Consider the following 22,173-nt stretch of genomic DNA (forward strand, 5'->3'; position numbering starts at 1 on the left):
GATCCTATCAAATCTAAGTCTCAAGGCAGTAGGGGCTAGCAGTTGGTTTGGGGAGTAAGGGCACTAGGATAAAAGCTCCACTGCAGTTTATGCAATTGAAGATGAGTGAACAACAAGCCAAGCCCACGTTTACATCCTGTGATTAAGTTATCACCAGGCTGTTGTGATGATGAGTGAGAAGAGACCCCTCCACATGAAGCCATGAAGCCTTGCTGTGGTGGCTGCCGAGTTGACCCAGTTAGTTGACACTGTGAGACACTGATACACAGAGAAACTGTAGAAGAGGCGAGGACATCATCAGTCCCTCCACACCAGAGACTGTGTGTGTGTGTACGTGTGTGTGTGCCTGTCTGTGTACGTGTGTGTGTGTATGTCACACCAACACCAGAGCCTGTTTCCAGTCCACCAGCTGTAATTACATATGTCTGGCTCAGACTACCCAAATAATGTCATGACTCTTTCAGTGCAACAACAGACACCCCTGATGTGTTTAAAAATGTAGCTGGGGCTCAACTGCCCCTAACTGCCCCGTGATCGTCACAGCCAGCTCGACACTCGTCACATCCAGCTCGACGACAAGTTAAGAATGACAGAGAGAGACTCTGATGAAGGACATCCACTCTGATCAAACTAAAAAAGAACAGCTGTGTGTCGACTGACAACAAAAGGAGTCAAAATCTCCTATTTCTACCCAGACAAATCCTGCGCATTTGTCTGTCATTTTGTGCTCCGTTAGTGATGATACTAATAATGATCACCGTCTTGCCTACCTACCTATGCCTACCTGGTATCATGATATCATGATTATTTGCATCCATCCCGTTGCGATTTGTGCAGCAAACTCAGCTATTACATGTGTGCTACAGAAACACTGCTAACCAAACATGTCTCTTCCTGGTGCACACGTGAATTAAAGGGTATCTACACCCAAAAATTAACTTTTCTTAGATTTTTCCCAGACGTTAAAAGTGGTCTCCTGGTGTGGTTTAAGCATTGTTGTGGACTTAGAACATCAAATGTAGTTGATTTTCTATTTTAAAAAAGTGTGATTTTGAGAGCAAGGGAAAAAACGGAAACCTGGAAAAACAAAATAGAGAAAACAGAATTTGAAAAAAAAATATATAGAATTAGGCAAAAAATAAAACAGTTTTATAGGGACATACACAATGGCCTATAACATTCCATTATGTCACATTCATTGACCCCCCTGCCACACACAGACACACACACACACACACACACACACACACACACACACTGAGTACACAGTGACCGGTATTCACTACATTAAATCCCCCCGTCACACACACAGATGTTATTGTGACCGGTGTTCACTACATTAACTGGCTGCTGTACTGTAGCATGAAAATCTTTCTCGCATGAGCTGCCTGTGAGGCCTGCAGCATTTTTCACTCTAATTGCTATTTACTGAGGGTATGTGGGGCACCAGCACAGAGGGCTGATGTTGCTGCTGCTGTGGGGTGTGTGTGTGTGTGTGTGTGTGCATGCGTGCCTGTGTGTAGAGCAGCCAGCAGGAAGGACCCAGGCGATGTGACGCCTAACCCCCCCTTGATCTCCCAGGGGCACCAGCTGTCATGGCTGGAACAGTCCACAGACCTTGTCTCTCACACACACACACACACACACACACACACACACACACACACACACACACACACACACACACACACACACACACACACACACACACACACACACACACACACACACACACACACACACACACACACACACACACACACACACACACACACACACACACACACACACACACACACACACACACACACACACACACACACACACACACACACACACACACACACACACACACACACACACACACACACACACACACACACACACACACACACACACACACACACACACACACACACCACTATGATGGAAGCACAGATAAGCTCCTCTGATAGGGAAAGTACACACTCAACCCTTCCTCTACTACTCTAAGCACCACTGTCACTATGACTGACACTGTCACCCACTCCATCACTCTGTCCTGTCAGCCTGGGAGGATATGGACGAGATAATGTGTTTGATTCCATCTATACAACTGTAAATCAATCAGAATTCAACCTCACAGCATCTACATCATTCAAGAATCAGCCTCACTGCATTGTAAACCATTCAACTACAGTGTGTTAACTGTCTGAACACCAGGTGTCAACATGTTTTTCATGGCCATATTGCATAAACTTGGATTATTAATCAAACTTCAGACAAAATGTCACTGTCACTACGTAACAACTCAGGCATTTAAAACAACATGCTTGTTGTTTACCAATGAATTTGCCTTGTCTGTTCAAGTCTTGTTTTTTAAATTGTGATGCATTTGAACTTACATACCGTCTTTAAGCCAGTCTGGAAAGACTATCTTTATCCACTGCCTACGGAGCATTTGTTTTGCTCCAGTCTGAACAGAACAGAACATAATCAAGTCAACTGAACATTTCTACAGCCAGCCAGGCACTAAACAGTCAAGATGAGTGTATTTAAACAAGGAGTAAAAAACCTGGGCATAGCACTGAACACTAAGCACTGTTTCGTGAAATGAGCGTGCTCCTAACTTATATGAAATCCTCTGTTTTAAAGAGGAAATGGCTCTCTCTACAAACAACTTATGCAAAAGCGAATGTCACCCATGGGTCAACAGAGAATTTGTCCCTCAGTCAAAGAATATGTAAAATCAAATGGATATGAAAATCCTTAGGCCACTACTGGTGGGAGTGGAGACAAAGATGACAGCATTAGTAAACAGAGCAGTGCTTCTGAAACACACACATGGCAAAGGACTGAAGCATTTTATAATGACACCTCAAACTCAAACTGACTGATTTATTTGTCTCTATCGTCAGCCACTGGGCACTGGGCACTGTAGACACAGAAAGGTTGCCATTAATATTAATTTCCCCAACTAATAATATAAAAGGACCTCCGAGCAAAGTTTGTTAAACCGAGCAGTGAAAGAAAACAACAAAATGTCTGAGAGGGATGACGAAACCATGTGTGCATCCCAAATGGCACCCTACTACTTATTTAGTGCACTAATTTTAACCAGGGCCCATAGGCACTATATAGGGAATAGGGTGCCATTTGGGACGCATTCATGGTTCTGAGTCAAATGCTACAAACTAACTCAGCATGCATCACCATGACCTCTAGTCTGTTTATGCCTCTAGAAGAGAGAGTAGTACCGTCCAGGCCTTGTTATTTCTACAGAGGTATCTGTGGGTGTAGGAGAGTTCTCCCTCTCCCTGGGTGAGCCAGGGCTAGTCACTACAGACCTGTTAGTCAGGTCTCCCTTCGAGGAGGTCTCTCGTCTGACCTTAATGGGACTCCCTGGTTACAGATGTCAATTGTTATCAGCTGAGGGATTTGGCTCGAGAAATGTAACCAAACAAATAGAAGAAAAAAAATGTGGACAGAAATTCACTGCAGGCCTACCTGTACTGCTGTTGGTGGTGCTTCTTCTGAGGCTCAGTGTAGAGGTGGGTAGAGACCCAGTAGCTGGTGCCGGAGCCTCCCCATTGTTCATCTGTTTGACCCTCTTCAGGTGGGACCTCCCGTTGTAGTGCACCTGGGCCTGTGCCTGGGAGTTCAGCTGGATGTTACACACCTCACACATCGAGTAGAACAGCTTCTTCTTCTCCTGCTGTTGTAGCTGTAGGGACATGTTTATCTGACCCTGGCCGTTGGTGGTAGGCTCCATCCCCGTGAGCTGATTCAGCTCCAGACAGCCTCCGAACGGGAAGGCCATCCGGCCATGCTCTATGAAGTGGGCCGGACTCAGCGGTGTCTTCATACCTGCAGAAAACAATGACAACAGTGGATTAGAATGACAGACTTTGCTACTGGAAAGCAAGCATGGTGCAGGCACGCACACTTGCATGTGCCCGCACACACATGGACGGACGCGCACACACTCACGTATAAAACACACACACACACAACCACAGCCATGGCAAATACTCACATCCTCCTTGAAACATCACTCTCCAATTAAACATAAATACATTTATGTTTAGGCTACATTCTACAGATTGTAAAATACGGTGCTGAATCAAGGTCTCCCTCTCCTGTGGAAGCAACAGACAACTGTGACTGTGTGACAGTGTTTGAGGAGCAGTGGACACTGAGCAGGTGTCTGATCCTGAATCTCTATTCTTTCCTATTGTAGCGCTAGAGCTCAGCTCCACCTCTGATAGAGTAGCTATACTGTCTGACAGTCTGGTGCCACAGCATCATTCAGCCTCTCTACCTGTGGAGCCGGGATGGGGCCGGGGCGAGGCTGCTGTCCAGACCTGGGTTCAAATAGTTTCATTCATTCAAATATTTTAGCTGCACTTGATTGAGCTTGACTGACATGATGGAACCAATGGAATAGTCTACAGAATGCAATCCCCGCCTATCTGGCACTTCAGGGCAGGCTCAAAGAAACGATGAAAGTATTTGAGAGATTTCGAATACTATGTGAATCCAGGTTTGCTGGTGAGTGACCTCCTGTGCCCATCTGTTTCCCTCGCGTTGTGTGTGTGTGTGTGTGTGCCCTCGCAGAGGGAGGAGAGGGAGATAGAGCCCAATTCACATATCCACTGCCCATGGGTGTTACACAACCCTCAATTGCAGCACAGACACGGGACGGAACATACGACAGAGTGGGCAGTCTCTCAATCCCCAGACGTGCAAAACATCCCATCAGCTTAGATCCACATTTGAAGCTAAATATTTCAAATGGTGAATTCTATATATAACCCCATCCGACCCAGACACAGCAACACACAATTTAAATTTACTTATATCTTCTATCAGCATTCAAAGCTGAAATATTTCAACTAGGTGAAGTGAATTTTATCCCCATATAGTATTACATTTGTCATGGTTGATTAATGAGTTGCAAAGCGGTACTACATCTTCGGAGTGCTGACATAGGCTACGAGAGGATGAAAAATGTATTGGTGTATTGAACTGGGAATTACTGTATACCTAAAACCCACAAAATATCCCTTTATAAGCGTAAAGAAAATACTTTACGTTCACATTTATACTGCATTTATAGCAGCAAATCTTTGCAAATGCTTGCAAATCTAAACATACTGTACTTCTTGTATGGTATCTGGCCAGGCACCAGGGGTATCTGTATCCATGGATATGATGTCTAGATGAAAAGGAAAAGCAGCAGAAGCTTCTAATTGACCGGAATGACCAAGTCAGCTTCCCCTTGCAGTTCCTGTGTATGATACTGTATGGCTGCGTCCAAAATGGCACTCTATTCCCTATAGGCCTTGGTCAAAAGTAATGCACTATATTGGGGATAGGGTGCCATTTGGGACACAGCCTGTATCTGTGAGGATGTAATGAATAGGGAGGATGTATTATGAGGGTGAAGCATTAGTACAGTGTGGCCATGTTACGTGTCCTTCTCACTGGACAGTAAGATTATCCTTCTGACACACACACACACACACACACACAGACAGACACACACACACACACAGAGACACACACACACACACACACACACACATACAATCCCTCTGACACAGACAGACTGGGTAATCTCTATGGGCAGCTGCAGGCCTCTAATTCCGACAGATAAACTTCCTTCACAAACTTCCTCAGGGCTCAGTGCTTTGGCCATTCAGTTTAATTTATTACCAACCCCTTCCCTCAGCACACGTTTTCATTTTACACAACAGTTAAGTAAGCAAGGCAAGAACAGCGCAAACGATCACCATTCAATAGGTTGTGTAAATATCCCCAACTTTCTCCATCATAGCAAAGTTGGTGTATTCAGTGGCTTGGCCTAGTTAGATGAAGTAAGGAGAACACAGTGAGAAGGAAGGGATGCTGCAGTGCTTTGTTGGGGCTGACTCTGTGGAAAGATATTGTGTGTGTGTGTGTGTGTGTGTGTGTGTGTGTGGACCCTCCTCCTCCTCCAGGAGATAATAGATGAGACTACCAGAGAGAGCAGCGTTCCTGCTGCAGGGGAGAGGAATGGGGACAGATCTGGCTGAGTGTGAAGTCCTACATGGTCATTCCATCAGACAGATAGCCAGGGGGCCATATGGAGCTAGGAACCAGGGACCAAGGAGGCCCAGGAAGACAGGGAGCTGTGGGAGCTAGAGGGGGACAGGGGGCCACGGAGCAAGGCAGTGTTGCCTACGCTACCACTAAATACCATCACACACTGTCACTGTCACTGACATCACAAACAGCAACTAGGAAATGGGGCTACTACAACTTCAAATGGTACTCCACTCCCTGAGTATTTTGAGTTATTGGTATGGCATTTCATTGGTGTTATAACAATCCTTATGACATCAACTACCATGTCATAATCTTTCTACTTCCTCTTTGAACCAAGTAAAGATGTTCAGCTTGATAATGCATCTGTCTTAAATCTTAAGGGGGTTTAGAAAAATAATACATAATGTAAGAGCATGTCAGTTTGTGAAAAGTCATAATTCAGCAGGCTACAAAAAATGTGGTACACAAGAGATGTATCTGAGGTGGAGTCAATCATTAATCAACCCAACTGTCTCTCCGTCCCAAATTGTACCCTATTCCTTACTTAGTGCAGTACTTTTGACCAGAGACATTTGGGCCTTCGTCAAAACCAGTGCAATACATAGGGAATAGGGTGTCATTTGGGACATGGCCTGTCTGTAGCATTAAGGGAGGCCTACTGTACTATCAGTGATGTATTCCTTTCCCCACACTCCATTGTCCAGGCTTCATATCTAGATCTCCAAGGCAGATAGAGTGCTCTGCTCTTACTCGTCCCTGAAGCTCTGAAGGTCCTATAGTACACAATACAGGGTTGCTATGAGACTCCCTTGTGTCCTCCAGCACAGAGGGAAAGCCATCACTATGGCCTAATGCACTGTGTAGGACTCTGAGCTATGTGCAGCAGCACAGGGGAAAACCCTAGCTGTGTAGGCCCTAATGCACTGTAGGCCTAATACTAATGGAAATGGAAACAGACAAGTGAGTGATCCTGGACGTTCCCAGGCCCAGCCAGTGGTGGAGGTCCTGCCTCAGGGTAGGACTGATCTGGCCTCCACACTGCACACACCAACAACATAACACTATAGTGATCTGGCCTCCACACTGCACACACCAACAACATAACACTATAGTGATCTGGCCTCCACACTGCACACACCAACAACATAACACTATAGTGATCTGGCCTCCACACTGCACACACCAACAACATAACACTATAGTGATCTGGCCTCCACACTGCACACACCAATAACATAACACTATAGTGATCTGGCCTCCACACTGCACACACCAACAACATAACACTATAGTGATCTGGCCTCCACACTGCACACACCAACAACATAACACTATAGTGATCTGGCCTCCACACTGCACACACCAACAACATAACACTATAGTGATCTGGCCTCCACACTGCACACACCAACAACATAACACTATAGTGATCTGGCCTCCACACTGCACACACCAATAACATAACACTATAGTGATCTGGCCTCCACACTGCACACACCAATAACATAACACTATAGTGATCTGGCCTCCACACTGCACACACCAATAACATAACACTATAGTGATCTGGCCTCCACACTGCACACACCAATAACATAACACTATAGTGATCTGGCCTCTACAGTGCACACACCAATAACATAAAACTATACTGATCTGGCCTCCACACTGCACACACCAATAACATAACACTATACTGATCTGGCCTCTACAGTGCACACACCAACAACATAACACTATACTGATCTGGCCTCTACAGTGCACACACCAACAACATAACACTATACTGATCTGGCCTCTACAGTGCACACACCAACAACATAACACTATACTGATCTGGCCTCTACAGTGCACACACCAACAACATAACACTATACTGATCTGTTCGACTGGAATTTATAAGTCTCTTTGACATACCACTGACATGAAATGGGGGTGGATTGTCTTTCAAAGAAGGATAATAACAGACAAAAACATTTAAATGTAAAGCCTAGTTACATCATGCCACTCTGCAGCTAGTTCCTAGAAATACTCTATTTGACCTTTTCACAACAATGTGGTTTGTGAACAGAATGCAGTGAGAGGGTTTCAGTTGCTATTACTATCTTATATGCAGTAAATAAGTAATTCAAGCTTAGTTGATGTTAATCCCACAATATACCACTGGCAAACTAGGTAAACTGAAATCCACAGTCACCTTGGATGGCCATTAGGAGGCACTGCATCAGGAAGAGAGAGAGAGAGACCATATTAGACACACATATTTCCCTCAGATTACAATTCGTAGAAATCTCCCAAGTCAGGTGAATCTCTCTCTCTCTCTCTCTCTCTCGTCCGAGGGTGACACAGGATGTTTGTGTGTTCTGAAAGAGGCGGAGAAGAGAACACAGAACACACACATTCGGGAAAGTATCAATAACTTAGATCAACTTCATTCCTCACTGTTTGTTTTCCTCTTCACCCCGGAGATCCCCCAGAAACCCTCAGAGAGACTCTCTGGTCTCTGAGTCACAGATGGTGCCAGATGTACTCTTCAATAAGATATCAGAGATGGGGACACATGGCAGGTTCTTAGCGTGCCACTACACACACACACATAAACACACACACACACACAAACACAGCAGGTGCAAAGCCCCAAAACAAGACACGGCACTACAGACAAAGAGAGGATTTCCAAGCAATCACACAAGTCTATCTGTCATTCATTTAGTTTGAGGGCTGCTTTTCAATACAATCTAGAGACAATGGCTTGAATATTGTTTTGGCACTGTAGCCGGCAGATTTTGAATGGTTCCGCAATGGGGTTTCCTATCCCATTTGAATGCCTATGCCTAAACTTAACCTTTTGATCTCACTGCTTGTTTTTTATCTAGTTGCTGCTTCAAATAAAATCAACATTTATTGGTCATGTACACAGATTTGCAGATGTTATTGCAGGTGCAGCGAAATGCTTGTGTTTCTAGCTCCAACAGCAACACAAAACACACATAATCCAAAAAGTAAAAAGAAAGAAATATCAGAATGAGCATTGTCAGAGTCCAGAATATACACTGAGTATACAAAACATTAAGAACACCTTTCCATGACATACTGACCAGGTGAATCCAGGTGAAAGCTATGATACCTTATTGATGTCAGTTGTTAAATCCACTTCAATCAGTGTAGATGAAGGGGAGGAGACAGGTTAAAGAAGGATTTTTAAACCTTGAGACAATTGAGACATGGATTGTGTATGTGGGCCATTCAGAGGGTGAATGGGCAAGACAAAATATTTAAGTGCCTTTGAACGGGGTATGGTAGTTGGTGCCAAGCGCACCGATTTGTGTCAAGAACTGCAATGCTGCTGGGTTTTTCTCGCTCAACGCTTTCGACACCTTGTAGAGTCCATGCCCCGACGAATTGAGGCTGTTCTGAGGGCAAAGCGTGGGGGGGTGGGGATACAGTATATACATATAAAGTGGGTAAACCAGTATGTAAACATTATTAAAATGACCAATGTTCAATGACTTTATGTATATAGGGCAAAGCAGTTTCTAAGGTGCGGGTAGCCGGCTAGTAACAGTGACTAAGGTTCAGGGCAGGGTACTGGGGCAGAGGTGGCTAGAGATACACATCCCTCTCCTACACATCCCTCTCTCATTAAAGTACTTAAAGGGACAAAGAACTATGGTAACGCATGCCGCATATCCAATATGAGACTTTACCCCGGTGTTTGGCCTCAAGATGCAGACTTTCGTGTTTCCACCTATGAGCCTTTGACCAAAAATGTTTTATTATGGAATACATTAACTGTCTGAGAAGGTACAGTACATTACTTCCTAAACTACGCAATTATGTCAGTTCCTCCCGAGCTTTACCTTGGTGTGTTTAATGAAAACAGAAGTACATATATTTGAGTGATGATTTCAATGTGGGTAGCCTTAATGGAAAAGCATGACACATTAGCCCCAGTGCACGTCAACAGCAGAGCAGACACCACCTCACTGACTCCCACCCAGCCAGCACTGTTTCAGGTTTGTGTGGGCAAGGTCGTTGAGGATTCATGTAGGCCTAGATGGAAATAGTAAAACTAAAAGCGATGTTCTAAAAAGTGATGTTCTGTGGAAACAAGAGAACATTTTGCTGCCAAGTGTCAAAAAGTAGGCTATAAAAATCACATAAACTTCCCAGTGGCAAGTTGCATCACACTGACTGAAACCCATCACTATTCTGAATTTGAGGAAAATATATAAATACTTCAGTCAATGTCTCTTAACTTGAAGAAGAAAGTTCCTCTCTCCTCCCCTCCCTTCATGAAATTCTTTGAAGAGAGGAAGTTGTCCATCCACTGGCTAGACTGGTACAGCCTGGATTGAGTCCACAGTTACATCACTGCTTATGGCATAATGATTTAGGCATACAGCTTGTTTCCGCCTAATATAATCTTATATAAAATGCATGAGATCACTAGGCATTGAACATCAACCTGTGTGTGGTCGTACAGCGCGTTGTTTCAGACAAAGTTATCCTCTCATCTATGCATGGCAGTCAGGCTTTCTAAATCACTGTTCAGATTTCCCTCAGGACTCAGGTTTAGTGTAGGAAGGCATTTGATCACAGGTTATAAGCTGTTAAAAGTTGTTTGGTCTCAGAATCAGAGGTTAATACGATGTGAACAGAGCTTAATGACCTGTGGTGGATGTATAGTCTGGTTTAGTCTGAGCTAGTCTGACATTAACACAATGGATGAATACCCCACAGAGCCAGATTACATGTCAAAGGTTTCACATGAATTCTAATGGAACAAATGTTGTATGTAACCACATTTGGAGCCATACAGGATGATTCCTATGTTTTAGCTAGACTATCAAACTCTCTCTTTCTCCCACAGTGTTTCCTTGCTTGATTTATAATGGCCTGCTGTGTGCTCCTCTATAGCACCCAGTATAGCTGGGCTTGCCACAGCATGTAATGATATATGTGTGCAATGAGTTCCCTTTCATAGGCAGACAGACATTCACCTTGAACAAAGTCATCCGTCCTGTGAATAAATATCAATATATAAATGGTACTATGAGCTATTTATAGGTTGTCTAGAATGATGACGCCACACTTTTTTGCCAAGTTCTGTGTACTAGTCACAGTGACATAAAAGTTGAGAGAGAGTAAGAGAAAGAGAGAGAGAGAGCGACAGAGAGCAATAGAGAGAGAGAGAGAGCGACAGAGAGCGTCAGAGAGCAATAGAGAGAGAGAGAGCGACAGAGAGCGTCAGAGAGCAATAGAGAGAGAGAGTGACAGAGCGTCAGAGAGCAATAGAGAGAGAGAGACAGAGACAGAGAGCGTCAGAGAGCAATAGAGAGAGAGAGCGACAGAGAGCAATAGAGAGAGAGAGAGAGCGACAGAGAGCGTCAGAGAGCAATAGAGAGAGAGAGTGACAGAGCGTCAGAGAGCAATAGAGAGAGAGAGACAGAGACAGAGAGCGTCAGAGAGCAATAGAGAAAGAGTGACAGAGCGTCAGAGAGCAATAGAGAGAGAGAGACAGAGACAGAGAGCGTCAGAGAGCAATAGAGAAAGAGAGAGAGCGACAGAAAGCGTCAGAGAGCAATAGAGAGTGAGAGAGACAGAGAGAGACAGAGAGCGTCATAGAGCAATAGAGACAGAGAGAGGAGAGAAAGGGAGGGAGAGAGAGAGAGAGAAAGTGAGAGGCCTGCCTGTAAACTATGAGGAGCAGGTGGCTTGGTGCTAGGCAATAAAGCCACAGAGGTTAAGGGTCGGCTTATTCACATGAGAGGCACATAACCATAACCTACCACAGACAGGAGTGGAACGTGACACTATTACTAAGAACAGAAAAGAAGAAGAACATTAAGATAGAAGGTTGTTTGGTCTAAGAAAGAGTAGAGAAAGTGACTCTCCAGTCCTGTTCAAACGTTTCTCTTAATTCCTGACAACTTCAGGCTGTTCGCCCAAGCAGCTGACTAACCTAACCAAGAGGGCAAAGCATTTCCATTTGCTTTCTGACAGGTTGGAAATCAGACTTGTTTCTGTGAATGATTTTCCTCCCCCTGAGAACACCTGAATGTCATAGTGACCAGTAGGCCCAGTAATTGCCTGGGCAGCCCTACCTGTCTGTCAGAGTAGCATTCCAGCTGAAAGGACTAGCGACTAGAGAGACCAGCACCAAGTCAGGCGATCTGAGTTAACGTCATGGATGGCTGTGTCCCATAACATGCTCTGATCACACTGCATGTCTCACATGGGACACATTCCTCCTGGTGGCAGGGTGGTGGTGGTGGTGTTGGTGGTGGTGGGAGTGGTGGTGGTGGTGTTGGTGGTGGCGGCAGGGTGGTGGCAGGGTGGTGGTGGCAGGGTGGTGGTGGTGGTGTGGTGGTGGCAGGGTGGTGGTGGTGGCAGTGTGTGTGTGGGGGGGCGGGGGGGTGGCATGTTGGTTGTGGTGGCAGGGTGGTGGTGGTGGTGGTGGGGTGGACACCATATTTCTATGGTAAAAATGTGGTCAGTCAGTTGTGCATCGAACACAATGGCACATGAAACAAAGGAACAGTCCAGTGCTGCAAACCAGTTTTCCATCTAGGACAATACAGTGACTACAACTAATCCTACCACTACTGCTATTACTATAGGGGGTGGTGGTGGTGTTGGTGGTGGGGGTGGTGGTGGCAGGGTGGTGGTCGTGGCAGGGTGGTGGTGGCAGGGTGGTGGTGGTGGTAGGGTGGTGGCAGGGTGGTGGTGGCATGGTGGTGGTGGCAGGGTGGTGGTGGTGGTAGGGTGGTGGCAGGGTGGTGGTGGTGGCAGGATGGTGGTGGTGGTGGTGGTGGCAGGGTGGTGGTGGCAGGGTGGTGTTGGTGGTGGTGGCAGAGTGATGGTGGTGGTGGCAGGGTGGTGGTGGTGGTGGTGGCAGGGTTGTGATGGTGGTGGTAGGGTGGTGGTGTTGGCAGGGTGGTGGTGGTGGTGGTAGTGGCAGGGTGGTGGTGGTGTTGGGGGTGATAGTGTTGGGGTGGTGGTGGTGGTGGCAGGGTGGGGGTGGTGGTGGTGGCAGGTTGGTGGTGGCAGTGTGGTGGTGGTGCTGGTGGTGGTGGCAGGGTGGTGGTGGCTGAGTGGTGGTGGCAGTGTGGGTGATGGTGGCATGGTGGTGGTGGCATGGTGGTGGTGGTGGCAGGGTGGTGGTGGTGGCAGGGTGGTGGTGGTAGGGTGGTGGCAGGGTGGTGGTGGTGGTGGTGGCATGGTGGTGGTGGCATGGTGGTGGTGGTGGCATGGTGGTGGTGGTGGTAGGGTTGTGTCAGGGTGGTGGTGGTGGCAGTGTGTGGGGGGGTGGGGTGGCATGGTGGTGGTGGTGGCAGGGTGGTGGTGGTGGTGGTGGTGGAAACCATATTTCTATGGTAAAAATGTGGTCAGTCAGCTGTGTGCCAAACACAAAGGCACATGAACAAAGGAACAGACCAGTGCACAGTATGCTGCAAACCAGTTTCCAACTAGGACAATACAGTGACCCTGATCCTACCACTACTGCTATTACTATAGGGGGTGGTGGTGGTGTTGGTGGTGGGGGTGGTGGTGGCAGGGTGGTGGTGGTGGTAGTGGTAGGGTGGTGGCAGGGTGGTGGTGGTGGCAGGGTGGTGGTTGCAGGGCGGTGGTGGTGGTCGTGGCAGGGTGGTGGTGGTGGCAGTGTGGTGGCAGGGTGGTGGTGGTGGTGGCAGGGTGGTGGTGGTGGCAGTGTGGGGGGGTGGCAGGGTGGTGGCAGGGTGGTGGTGGCAGGGTGGTGGTGGTCTTGGCGGGTGGTGGTGCGGCAGGGTGGTGGTGGTGGCAGTGTGGGGTGGCATGTGGTGGTGGTGGCAGGTTGGGTGGAGTGTGGTGGCAGGGTGGTGGTGGTGGTGGCAGGGTGGTGGTGGTCTTGGCAGGGTGGTGGTGGTCGTGGCAGGGTGGTGGTGGTGGCAGTGTGGGGGGGGTGGCATGGTGGTGGTGGTGGCAGGGTGGTGGTGGTGGTGGTGGGGGTGGAAACCATATTTCTATGGTAAAAATGTGGTCAGTCAGCTGTGTGCCAAACACAAAGGCACATGAACAAAGGAACAGACCAGTGCACAGTATGCTGCAAACCAGTTTCCAACTAGGACAATACAGTGACTACAACTAATCCTACCACTACTGCTATTACTATAGATTAGAGAACAGACTACTGCTCAGGGAACAGAGCAGCTCTCAGATGGTAACAGAGCAGCTCTCAGCAGGTGCCTGGAGAAGCATGCGTCAGGGCTACGTAATCAGGGACAGGCCAAGAACAAGCCACTAGGAGAGTGTGCCATGTGCTGTGCATGTTTTGGCAAAACATTATAAGCTTGGGTTGACCTTTTGTAATGAACTGGCCGGCTTCCACCAGCAATGCAGGTGTAAGGAAGTCAATTTACTGAGAACTACAATGGCTTTAAAAAAGATTACAAGACAGCCGGGATAGCAGCACTATTCAAGTGCTGCGTTGTCCTGAGTCCTGCCTCTATTTATTTACAGAGATGAAGGAGCAGGATGAACACTGTGTGGAAAGTGAGAGTGAACTAACAGAGTTACAGGAGATTAAACAGACAGCAAACAACTGAATGTGTACACCACCACCAAAAGCAAATACTAGAAAAAGCTCAATTTCAAATCCTCCGGGAACTATAGAAAATACATGTGGGAGAATACCAGGAATGTACATAATCAGTTATCACACATAAATACCAATGGCATGCTGTGCCAGAGAATTAAGTATAACAGTGTATTATCTATCTCTACGGTATGTGCTGTGTTTCCTCAGTGTCATAACAGTAGGGTCAGAAGTGGGGAAACCGATCACTAACAGTGTGTGACATAATGTAATACCCTATGCTTCATATTTTGTGTACTGAAGAGACCCACTGGATTAGAGATGATGAAAGGTCACGTGATTTACTATCACCCTAGCTAGCTACATCATTACACCACGAAATGGAGGGGAAGACAGAATGATGGGGGTGGAAATTATTTTCAATATCATAACCGTGCTTCAGAAATGTTGAGCCGTACAGCTGTTACGCATTCGGGATTATGATTATTTAACCTCACAATTATCTCTGGGTTAGTAATCCTAATCTGGCCTGGACCAATCAACTCACAGCCTTTACCAAGCCTGGCTGTTAACCTACATGCCGGGCCCTTTGTGCTAGAATTTGAACATCCCTGCAATCAGATTACATCTAATATAACTGACTTGCATCCTCACTCACTGGATAGATTATCCCTAAGAACCAGACAGGTTACAAGTGTTGTTCAGTGAGATCTGTGTAGTATTGTATGGCAGAGAGGTGTGTCTAGAGATCTGGTTGTGATGTAAGTGCGAGGTCAGTTGGGGTATGAGGTAGGTTTACATACTGTAGCTCAGGGTTTCCCAAACTTGGTCCTGGGGCCGCCCCTGGGTGCACGTTTTGGTTTTTGCCCTAGCATTACACAGCGGATTCAAATAATCAAAGCTTGATGATGAGTTGGTTATTTGACTCTGTGTAGTGCTAGGACAAAAAACAAAACATGTACCCAGGGTGGGCACCAGGACCGAGTTTGCCCTGCTGCCACACTTTGCACTGCATTTTGATTCAAAGCAGACAACTAGACTGAAAAAGGGAAAATAATGCCTCATACAATATTAAACCACAACATCTAGAGTAAAAAATGAAACGGAATATCCCAGGTTAGTCAGATACAACAGAAATAAAGATTATTTTCGGAGTCTGGCTGCAGTGATTTCAGACCAATGTGATTTATGTCAGGCCCAGAGAGGATGATGATGAAGAGTGCAAAGAGGAAGGTGGTGCAGTGAGCAGTGAGCCATTCACCATTACAACAATTCCTGTTTATCTAGTGGACACATAAAAAATTCAACAGCAACGCACTTCAGCTAATGGAAGTCTTCATGATCCCTGTAATATTACTCCCAGACAGTAACACCTACCTGAGGCTGATGGAAGGCTTCATGATCCCTGTAATATTACTCCAAGACAGTAACACCTACCTGAGGCTGAGGGAAGTCTTCATGATCCCTGTAATATTACTCCCAAACAGTAACACCTACCTGAGGCTGAGGGAAGGCTTCATGATCCCTGCAATATTACTCCCAGACAGTAACACCTACCTGAGGCTGAGGGAAGTCTTCATGATCCCTGTAATATTACTCCCAGACAGTAACACCTACCTGAGGCTGAGGGAAGTCTTCATGATCCCTGTAATATTACTCCCAGACAGTAACACCTACCTGAGGCTGAGGGAAGGCTTCATGATCCCTGCAATATTACTCCCAGACAGTAACACCTACCTGGGGCTGATGGAAGGCTTCATGATCCCTGCAATATTACTCCCAGACAGTAACACCTACCTGGGGCTGATGGAAGGCTTCATGATCCCTGCAATATTACTCCCAGACAGTAACACCTACCTGAGGCTGAGGGAAGTCTTCATGATCCCTGTAACATTACTCCCAGACAGTAACACCTACCTGAGGCTGAGGGAAGTCTTCATGATCCCTGTAATATTACTCCCAGACAGTAACACCTACCTGAGGCTGAGGGAAGTCTTCATGATCCCTGTAATATTACTCCCAGACAGTAACACCTACCTGAGGCTGATGGAAGTCTTCATGATCCCTGTAATATTACTCCCAGACAGTAACACCTACCTGAGGCTGAGGGAAGAGAAGGAGGGCAAGCTAGGGGAAATAGAACGATGACTCTACCATTCTGCTACCTTCTGTGTCCGATTAGCCATACGTGACAATCGATGCATCCCAATTGCACCCTATTCCCTTTATAGAGCACTACTTCTGACCAGGGCCCTCTTCACTATATAAGGAATAGGGTGTCATTTGGGACACAACCTACAGTATGTTAAACTCTATTTAAAACCCTCTGTGGTACACTTGCCATAAGGGAGTATGTTACACTCTATTTAATGTTTCTATAAAAAGGCCTTTTCTATTGACCCAGTGCAGATGTCAGGAACTGTGGGACAGAAGCAGACCGTGTGTGTGTGTGTGTGTGTGTGTGTGTGTGTGTGTGTGTGTGTGTGTGTGTGTGTGTGTGTGGCCCACTGACTGCAGCTGACCCTCACCCAATATCAGGATCTGGTTAATGTGGTGTGTTTCCTATAACCTCAGTGGTCTGTGTGTGTGTCCTGCCCTGCATGGCTCTGTGGTGTCAGTGTTGAAATGATTAGAGGTGCTGTAATGTTTCCCAGCTGTCACTGAGTCAACACCCTCTCTCTCCCAAGTTAGATGAAGCGGTGAAATGATCACATTTAGATTCAATATTCAAATGAACCCTCAATTTGCTTCCCACATGCATTTCCATATGGAATCTGTCTGGCACTCACACTTCTCCTCTCTCTCTCCCCCTCTCTCTCGCTCCCTCTCTCCCCCTCTCTTTCTCTCCCCCTTTCACTTTCTCCACCTCTCTCTCTCTCTCTCCACATCACAGCCTCTTTGGCAGAAACCCCCCTTTTTAATGCATTTTAACTTTGAGCCTTACTGATTTTCACTCCTTCCCTCTCTTGCACAGGTTTTACAGAGTGAATCCACTACATTCACATTTACATGCTAGTCATTTAGCAGACGCTCTTACCCAGAGCGACTTACAATTAGTGCATTAATCTTAAGATAGCTAGGTGAGACAACAACACATCACAATCGTATCAAGTAAATTTCCCCTCAACAAAGTATTTAACAGCAAAGTAATTTAAGTTACTCTTCAAATAGGTAGGGTTTCAGACATTTTCAGGAAATGAGCAGGGGCTCTGCTGTCCTGACTTTATGGGGAAACTTGTTCCACCATTGGGGTGCCAGGACAGAGAAGAGCTTTGACTGGACTGAGCGGGAGCTGCCCTCCTGTAGGGGTGGGAGGGACAAGAGACCAGAGGTGGCAGAATGGAGTGCTCGGGTTGGGGTGTAGGGTTTAAGCATAGCCTGAAGGTAAGGAGGGGCAGTTCCCCTTGCTGCTCTGTAGGCAAGCAGCAGGGTCTTGAAGATGATGCGAGCTTCAACTGGAAGCCAGTGGAGTGTGCGGAGGAGCGGTTTGACATGGGAGAACATAGGAAGGTTGAACACAAGGCGGGCTGCAGCATTCTGGATAAGTTGCAGGGGTTTGATGGCACAAGTGGGGAGCCCAGCCAACAGAGAGTTGCAGTAGTCTAGACGGGAGATGACAAGTGCCTGGATTAGGACCTGCGCCGCTTCCTGTGTGAGGAAAGATCATACTCTACAGATGATGTAGAGCATGAACCTGCAGGAGCGAGTCACTGCTTTGATGTTTGCAGAGAACGACAGGGTGTTGTCCAGGGTCACGCCAAGGTTCTTTGCACTCTGGGAGGGGACACTGTGGAGTTGTCAACCAGGATGGAGAGGTCATGGAGCGGGCAGGCCTTCTTCAGGAGGAAGAGCAGCTCCGTTTTGTTGAGGTTGAGGTGGTGGGCTGACATCCAAGCTGAGATATCTGCCAGGCACACAGAGATGCGTGTCGCCACCTGGGTGTCAGAAGGGGGGAAGGAGAAGAGTAGTTGAGTGTCAAATGCATAGCAATGTTAGAAGATACCATGTGAGGATATGACAGAGCCGAGTGACTTGGTGTAAAGAGAAAAGAGGCGCGGGCCTAGAACCGAGCCCTGGGGGACACCAGTAGTGAGAGCATGTGGTGCAGACACATATCCTCTCCACACCACCTGGTAGGAACGACCTGCCAGGTTGGATACAATCCAGGAGTGTGCAGAATCTGAGACGGCCAGCCCTGAGAGGGTGGAGAGGAGGATCTGATGGTTCACGGTGTCGAAGGCAGCGGATAGCTCTATAAGGATGAGAACAAAGGAGAGAGAGTCAGCTTTGACAGAGCAGAAAGCCTCTGTGACACAGAGGAGAGCGGTCTCAGTTGAGTGAGCCACCTTGAAGCCTGACTGGTTAGGGTCAAGAAGATCGTTCTGAAAGAGATAATGAGAGTTGGTGAGAGACAGCACACTCAAGTGTTTTGGAAAGAAAACAAAGAAGGGATACCGATCTGTAGTTTTTGACATCAGAGGGGTCGAGTGTTGGTTTCTTGAGGAGGGGTGTGACTCTGGCCATCTTGACGTCAGAGGGGACGCAGCCAGTGGTCAGGGATGAGTTGATGAGTGAAGTGATTAATGTGAGGTCTCCAGAGATGGTCTAGAGAAGGGAGGAGGGATGGGGTTAAGTGGGCAGGTTGTTGGGTGAACATCACTAGTCGTAGGATTTAATCTGGAGAGAGAGGGGAGAAAGAGGTCAAGATGTTCTGTGTGAGTGGAATCAGTGGGCTCAGTAGGCTGAGTGAATGAGGAGTGAATGTCGTCAACCTTTTTTTTCAAAGTGGTTGACAAAGTCGTCCGCAGAGAGGGAGGAGGGAGCGGGTGGAGGATTAAGGAGGGAGGAGAAAGCGGAGAAGAGTTTCCCAGGGTTGGAAACAGAAGCTTGAAATTTGGAGTGATAGTAATTGACTTTAGCAGCAGATACAGAGGAAGAGAAGGTAGAGAGGAGGGAGTGGAAGGATTACAGGTCCTTTGGTGATTTTAATTGTGATGAAACATGATTAAGTACCTTTTGAAATTCTAAAATCTAATGTGAAAAAAAGACAACAGCATCATTGTCAGTGGTAACTAACATTCAACCAATCATCTCTGAAACTCTTACTTCTAGAAATCCCTAAATAATTCAACACATATATATTTAACCAGGTTCACCTCTGCATGAGAACGCTAAAATACTAAAGGCTTCACTCCAGTCCAACCCTAGAAGAGCTGTTTTTCTTGTAAACAACATTGATCGCAAAGAGAGTAATGGGTCCAGAGGAAGATATCAGGGCTCATAACAAGATATCAGTAAGGGCCTAGAAGAAGACAGACCAACTGAAAGGTTCAACCAAGGTTACAGACGGATAGATTAGATAAAACATAAAAAGCATATATTCCTTAAATAAATAAACTTAGAAACAGATAACCTGACGTTGCATCAGTTCAGCTAAACTCACTCCTGCATCAGTGTGTTTGTGTGTGTGTGTGTTTTAGTTTTACTATCCTTGTGGGGACCAGAAGTCCTCACAAGGATAGTAAAACAAGGACAATTCGGATAAGTGGGGACATTTCGCCGGTCCCCACAAGGAAAAAAAGCTATTTTACGCTTAGGGGTTAGGTTTAGGGTCAGGGTTAGAATTAGGGTTATGGGTAAGGGGTTAGGTTTTGGCTTAGGGTTAGGTTTATGGGTTTGGGGTTAAGGTTAGGGTTAAGGTTAGGGGTTTGGGAAAAACTGGATTTTTAATGGGAATCAATTGTTTGGTCCCCACAAGGATAGTAAAACAAACTGTGTGTGTGTGTTTAATTTGCAGACTTCTCCTTACCCTACAGCTACATGACAGTTCTGGCACAGAGATGTTGCTTGGCCTCCTGTCCTGTCTTGTCTGGGCCTATCCTGTCTCAACAACCAACCCCCAGTCAATGCAGGGGCCACACAATCCACACCAGACCTGGGTTCAACTACTATTTGAAATCTTTCAAATACTTGTAGCGTTTGCTTTAGCCTGCCTGCAGTGCCAGGTGGGTGGGATTTCAGCTTTTGCAATATGTTTGGGGTTTCATTGTGCCAGGCAAGATCAATCAACCCCAGCTTCAAGTATTTTAAATTATTCCCAAGTAGTATTTGAACCCAGGTCTGCTTAGAAATAGAGACCAGTGTCTGGCAGGGGCCACACTATGGCTCCACACTACAGCCTTGGGAACAAGAGGAAGTTACACAAGCTGTGGCTGTACAGTCAGCGGCTAGGTAGCACCCTCTCAGAGAGAGTTCATTGTTCAGAGTACAGCTTATTTTAACTTCTCATTCAGGAAATGTCATGTTAATGTTCTCCCGAGTGGCGCAGCGGTCTAAGGCACTGCATCTCAGTTCTTGAGGTGTCACTACAGACCCCCTGGTTTGATTCCAGGCTATATCACAACCGGCCGTGATTGGGAGTCCCATAGGGCGGCGCACAATTGGCCCAGCATTGTCCGGGTTTGGCCGGTGTAGGCCGTCATTGTAAATAAGAATTTGTTCTTAACTGACTTGCCTAGTTAAATAAAGGTTAAATAAAAAATGGTTCTGACATGTGGCTAACCGACATCTCAGTGGATGCTTGTAATGTTACAGCCTTGACTCCTAGGCCCGTATTCACAAAGAGTCTAAGAGTATAGAGTGCTGATCTAGGATCAGTGTTGTCTCTTAAATCATAATGAATAAGAGTGGGGACCTGATCCTAAATCAGCATTCCTACTTTGAGATGCTTTGTGAATACAGGCCCTGACCTGTACCAACTCCTGCTGTTCTGTTTTTACTAAGTGTTCACTCCACTGGCAGCGTGTCCATGTTTGAGGTATTGCATAATAGTGTTGAGTCAAGATAAACTGATGATACATCATTTTATTACATAATAGATAAAGTACTGAAATGCAAAGTTCCATCCCCTGATCATCTGTATATTGCCTTTGCAATGAGTACATATCTTAATGTTTTAGATCAGAAGCCTTGGAATATGAACTTTAGCTCCTGACAAGAAGAAAATGGCCAAATTAGCATTTTTCCTGGCAGCCCGTGGCAGTGTGCTAGCTGTGCCATGTGATTAGCATTTTGATTAAGAGACAAACAAACAAACAGAGAAATAACACATGCATAAAGAGAGCTTAGTTAGAGGGTGTCATGCCAGTGAACCACACAGCACTGTGGCCAACTAGACAACCTGACAAGATCAGAGGCATGGGGAGGAATTAAAAGGCCACTTGAAGGAAAGAGCTGTTGGCTGCAATAAGCTGTTTTAGTCAGAGGTGAAATGGAAGCCGCAGTGTTGTAGTACTCGAGTCCAGGATGAATGTGGCTCACTTGGTAGAGCATGGCACTTGCAACACCAGGGTTATGGGTTCAATTCCCATGGGAGACCAGTATGAAAATGTATCACTCACTACTGGTAAATCAGGCAGACTCTGCTCCGCCTCCCATCATGCAGGCGAGCTACTCTCTTGCTCCCTGTAGCTAACTGGTTGCCAGCCTTCTATAGTAGTTAGCTATCCTTTGCCTGGTTAAGGAAC

At 46.4% G+C, this 22,173-nt stretch overlaps 1 protein-coding gene across 2 annotated transcripts in view; it reads right to left on the bottom strand.

The window, feature by feature from the left end:
* The window catches only part of LOC121536979 (zinc finger protein 385B), a 192,083-nt gene that overhangs the window by 164,315 nt on the left and 5,595 nt on the right, over window positions 1-22,173 (bottom strand). For both annotated transcript variants that reach the window (XM_041844677.1, XM_041844676.2), the window contains exon 2: window positions 3,487-3,846. In XM_041844677.1, coding sequence (XP_041700611.1) covers window positions 3,487-3,844 — 358 coding nt within the window. In that variant the 5' untranslated portion in view covers window positions 3,845-3,846. The remainder of the gene's footprint in view (window positions 1-3,486; window positions 3,847-22,173) is intronic.

Source organism: Coregonus clupeaformis, chromosome 23 (genome assembly GCF_020615455.1).
Source record: "Coregonus clupeaformis isolate EN_2021a chromosome 23, ASM2061545v1, whole genome shotgun sequence".
NCBI lineage: Eukaryota > Metazoa > Chordata > Actinopteri > Salmoniformes > Salmonidae > Coregonus > Coregonus clupeaformis.